The sequence below is a fragment of the Caretta caretta genome, chromosome 3, assembly GCF_965140235.1.
Source record: "Caretta caretta isolate rCarCar2 chromosome 3, rCarCar1.hap1, whole genome shotgun sequence".
Classification (NCBI taxonomy): Eukaryota; Metazoa; Chordata; order Testudines; family Cheloniidae; genus Caretta; species Caretta caretta.
In genome coordinates, this window is record NC_134208.1 from 35,554,148 (window position 1) to 35,558,465 (window position 4,318).

At 45.9% G+C, this 4,318-nt stretch overlaps 1 protein-coding gene across 1 annotated transcript; it reads left to right on the top strand.

Moving 5' to 3' along the window:
• Positions 1-278: 278 nt before the first annotated feature.
• On the top strand, positions 279-3,189 carry LOC142071374 (uncharacterized). Its single transcript, XM_075126180.1, has 3 exons — positions 279-288; positions 2,217-2,348; positions 2,418-3,189. The coding sequence occupies exons 1-3, from the start codon at positions 279-281 to the stop codon at positions 3,056-3,058; spliced, it is 783 nt and encodes a 260-aa protein (XP_074982281.1). The 3' UTR covers positions 3,059-3,189.
• Positions 3,190-4,318: the final 1,129 nt, after the last annotated feature.

Consider the following 4,318-nt stretch of genomic DNA (forward strand, 5'->3'; position numbering starts at 1 on the left):
GTTAATACATGGTTGTCAGTTTTGAAAAGCAACAGTAGTTTTAATATATTGACATGATCAAAACAGTACCATGTATACCACACATGCACTCCATCGTTTATGGAGCATTTCATGTTATATTCCAAAATATATACATTCATTTCACATTTAAGACAGACATCACCTTATTTTAAATGTTGTATCCACTTTATTAGACATGGCAAATACAATAGCATTCAATGCATGTTTCTCCCTCCACTATTAAAACATGCAGTTACACCACAAGGTGCTACACGTGCATGGTGGATTGTAAGTCCTTCTCCTTATTGGCCAGATACAGTTCACGTTATGTGCCCATGTGCATAAGGCACTCCCCAGCATGGCTTGTTTATATTCTGGGTAATACCATAGAGGGTGGTAAGCAAACTGCACAGCCACTACTCCCCCTCCCATGCGAGTTGGCAGACAAAAGTGGGTGAAGACAATGCACAGCTAAACCAGTGCAGCAGGAAAAGTTATCTGCATCAGATACAGATCTAGCGTAGATTATTTCCCTAACTGGCACAAACGTGTGGGGGAGGGGGAGGGAGAGGGGTGAAAATCAGGGACCAGACTTTGAGCAAAAGTCTAGTTTCTGAACTGCTCCCCCCCGGAGAGTAGTTACACATTGGTCCTTACTCAGGGCTTGTGGCACAAGGCATAATCTAGCCCTTTGCTAGCAATTCAACAGGCTGAGAGGTAAAGGGCACATTTGTTATTATTGGGGAATTCCATAATTAATGAAAATTGCAGGAGTAGCACATGCACACACACCTGCTACAGTGTGGTCTGTGCGCTGTAAAGAATATTTCATTTTCTAGTCTTTTTATTTTTGGTCTCACCCGAGCAGTTAAACTTTCAGTTTTTCATAGTAGAATTTTATTGTGAAAGCGGCAGGCAAATTTATGAACCAAGGTATATATATATATATATCTACAGCAAAAAGCTACCCATATTTGCTTCACTTCATAGTTTGCTCCAAACAGCCACAGACCCAGCCATCCTCACTGTTCAATGGGAAACCAGTAGTAGCAGCCAGGAGAGCAGACATGTGGTTAACAGTTAACATCACTGTTTCCGATCCATGAGTCTCCAGACGTTCATCAACAGCAGAAGAACTGTGGAATTATTCTCATAGTGCTCTCACACGACGAAACAATATATTGGGACAAACTTCATCTGACAGATTTTGCAATAGGGCTAAAAATGAGCTGTTCTGAACTGTCACCATCTCAAATCCAAGGGGCTGAGGCCCCTCTGGTTAATAACTGCTAGAGAGCAAGGGAAAAAAAAACAAAAAGGAGTATCTCCAACGTGTAACATATTGTTACTTGTGCCAGGAAATGCTCAAATAATTTTGAGAGATGGTGTAGCATACATTTATGGAAATGCCTGAGACTTAGTGAGTAGTGAGCAAATAATTCTCAAATCACTAATTCAATTAATTGATTCCCTTATTCTCTTGTCCACAAGCTAGTTGTGATTCCTCATATTTCTTAATTATTTGAAAATATTCCATGTTTTTTTGTGAATTTTAGTGCTATTGACTGTTCACAGTTTTTTGAGGGTATTTGATGTTCACTATTCCAGCTCTATTATTTGGTTGTGAATAGCCCAATTGATCACACAGTACTGGTTCTGTGCCTTCCTAGTGGTTGAAATTCATGACCGTTCAGATGACCGGCACAAGGCCTACACTTTAAGTGGGACTGAAGTGGCGCATAACTTTGGGCTAGTGTAGCCCACTGGCAAATGAGAGTTACAGGGCTCTCTCTGTTTGGCTTTCACTCCCCCTTTTTCACCCATTCAGGGTAAATTTTACCCCAGACTGGTTTGTGTGAGAATTTAACATTTAGTTTTGGCAAATACTTTTAAATGTGACTTTGCAATTCCCTTTTCATAAATATATACATCAATAAAACTCAAATCTCACAACAAGGGAACAGCCTGGCGGAATTCATTTAAAAATTCAAGCAAATCTTAGCAAAACGCTGTTTGCCGTAGTTGACTAGCCCTAGTGAAGACAACATTCTATTTTGCTATCCCAGTAAAGAACAACTGTTTGTAGCAGAAAGAGAGGGGCTTAGTGCGACGCCAGAATCAAAGTCAGGCCCCGCCATGAGGCAAACACCTGTTTATAAGTTTACTGTCCAGTACATGAACTTGGCAAAAACATGGCTGGCACTGCTAAAACACAGGCACTCTGAAGAAGTCTGGAAAAACTCAGGATAGGCTTCTAGAGGCACAAAGCTCTACAGATATAGAGCAGGTTGCACAGAGGAGCCAAGAGGCCAGTGAAGAAGCTTGGCAACATGTGACCTCCAGAAGAGGTAAGCGGAATGTCTGGGTTCCAGTAACATAGACACAGGTAACTAACCGCTTTCATGTTCTCTCCACAGGTATCGTTGTGGAGAGTGGACCAGATGATATGTCTGGGGCGAGAAAGCAGAAGGAGACTCCGCTGGTTGGAAGGCATGAGATGATATGTCCTGAGGTTGGGAGTTCCACGACCACCACTCCCAAGAGGAGAAGGCGGGTGGTGGTGGTCGGGAACTCTCTCCTCCGGGGGACTGAGTCATCTATCTGCCGCCCTGACCGGGAAAACCGAGAAGTCTGCTGCTTGCCAGGGGCTAAGATTCGCGATGTGACGGAGAGACTGCCGAGACTCATCAAGCCCTCGGATCGCTACCCCTTCCTGCTTCTCCACGTGGGCACCAATGATACTGCCAAGAATGACCTTGAGCGGATCACTGCGGACTATGTGGCTCTAGGAAGAAGGATAAAGGAGTTGGAGGCGCAAGTGGTGTTCTCGTCCATCCTCCCCGTGGAAGGAAAAGGCCTAGGTAGGGACTGTCGAATCGTGGAAGTCAACGAATGGCTACGCAGGTGGTGTCGGAGAGAAGGCTTTGGATTCTTTGACCATGGGATGGTGTTCCATGAAGGAGGAGTGCTGGGCAGAGACGGGCTCCATCTTACGAAGAGAGGGAAGAGCATCTTTGCCAGCAGGCTGGCTAACCTAGTGAGGAGGGCTTTAAACTAGGTTCACCGGGGGAAGGAGACCAAAGCCCTGAGGTAAGTGGGAAAGCGGGATACCGGGAGGAAGCACAGGCAGGAATGTCTGTGAGGGGAGGGCTCCTGCCTCATACTGGGAATGAGGGGCGATCAACAGGTTATCTCAAGTGCTTATATACAAATGCACAAAGCCTTGGAAACAAGCAGGGAGAACTGGAGGTCCTGGTGATGTCAAGGAACTATGACGTGATCGGAATAACAGAGACTTGGTGGGATAACTCACATGACTGGAGTACTGTCATGGATGGTTATAAACTGTTCAGGAAGGACAGGCAGGGCAGAAAAGGTGGGGGAGTAGCACTGTATGTAAGGGAGCAGTATGACTGCTCAGAGCTCCGGTACGAAACTGCAGAAAAACCTGAGTGTCTCTGGATTAAGTTTAGAAGTGTGTGCAACAAGAGTGATGTAGTGGTGGGAGTCTGCTATAGACCACCGGACCAGGGGGATGAGGTAGATGAGGCTTTCTTCCGGCAGCTCACGGAAGCTACTAGATCGCATGCCCTGATTCTCATGGGTGACTTTAATTTTCCTGATATCTGCTGGGAGAGCAATACAGCGGTGCATAGACAATCCAGGAAGTTTTTGGAAAGGGTAGGGGACAATTTCCTGGCGCAAGTGCTAGAGGAGCCAACTAGGGGGGGCGCTTTTCTTGACCTGCTGCTCACAAACTGGGTAGAATTAGTGGGGGAAGCAAAAGTGGATGGGAATCTGGGAGGCAGTGACCATGAGTTGGTTGAGTTCAGGATCCTGATGCAGGGAAGAAAGGTAAGCAGCAGGATACGGACCCTGGACTTCAGGAAAGCAGACTTCGACTCCCTCAGGGAACGGATGGCCAGGATCCCCTGGGGGACTAACTTGAAGGGGAAAGGAGTCCAGGAGAGCTGGCTGTATTTCAAGGAATCCCTGTTGAGGTTACAGGGACAAACCATCCCGATGAGTCGAAAGAATAGTAAATATGGCAGGCGACCAGCTTGGCTTAATGGTGAAATCCTAGCGGATCTTAAACATAAAAAAGAAGCTTACAAGAAGTGGAAGGTTGGACATATGACCAGGGAAGAGTATAAAAATATTGCTCGGGCATGTAGGAATGATATCAGGAGGGCCAAATCGCACCTGGAGCTGCAGCTAGCCAGAGATGTCAAGAGTAACAAGAAGGGTTTCTTCAGGTATGTTGGCAACAAGAAGAAAGCCAAGGAAAGTGTGGGCCCCTTACTGAATGAGGGAGGCA

What these genes read in the sequence shown, in the direction of transcription:
- LOC142071374 (XM_075126180.1), top strand. An exon ending in ACATGTGACCTCCAGAAGAG is followed by an intron (nt 2,349 to 2,417) that starts GTAAGCGGAATG and finishes TTCTCTCCACAG; the next exon opens with GTATCGTTGTGGAGAGTGGA.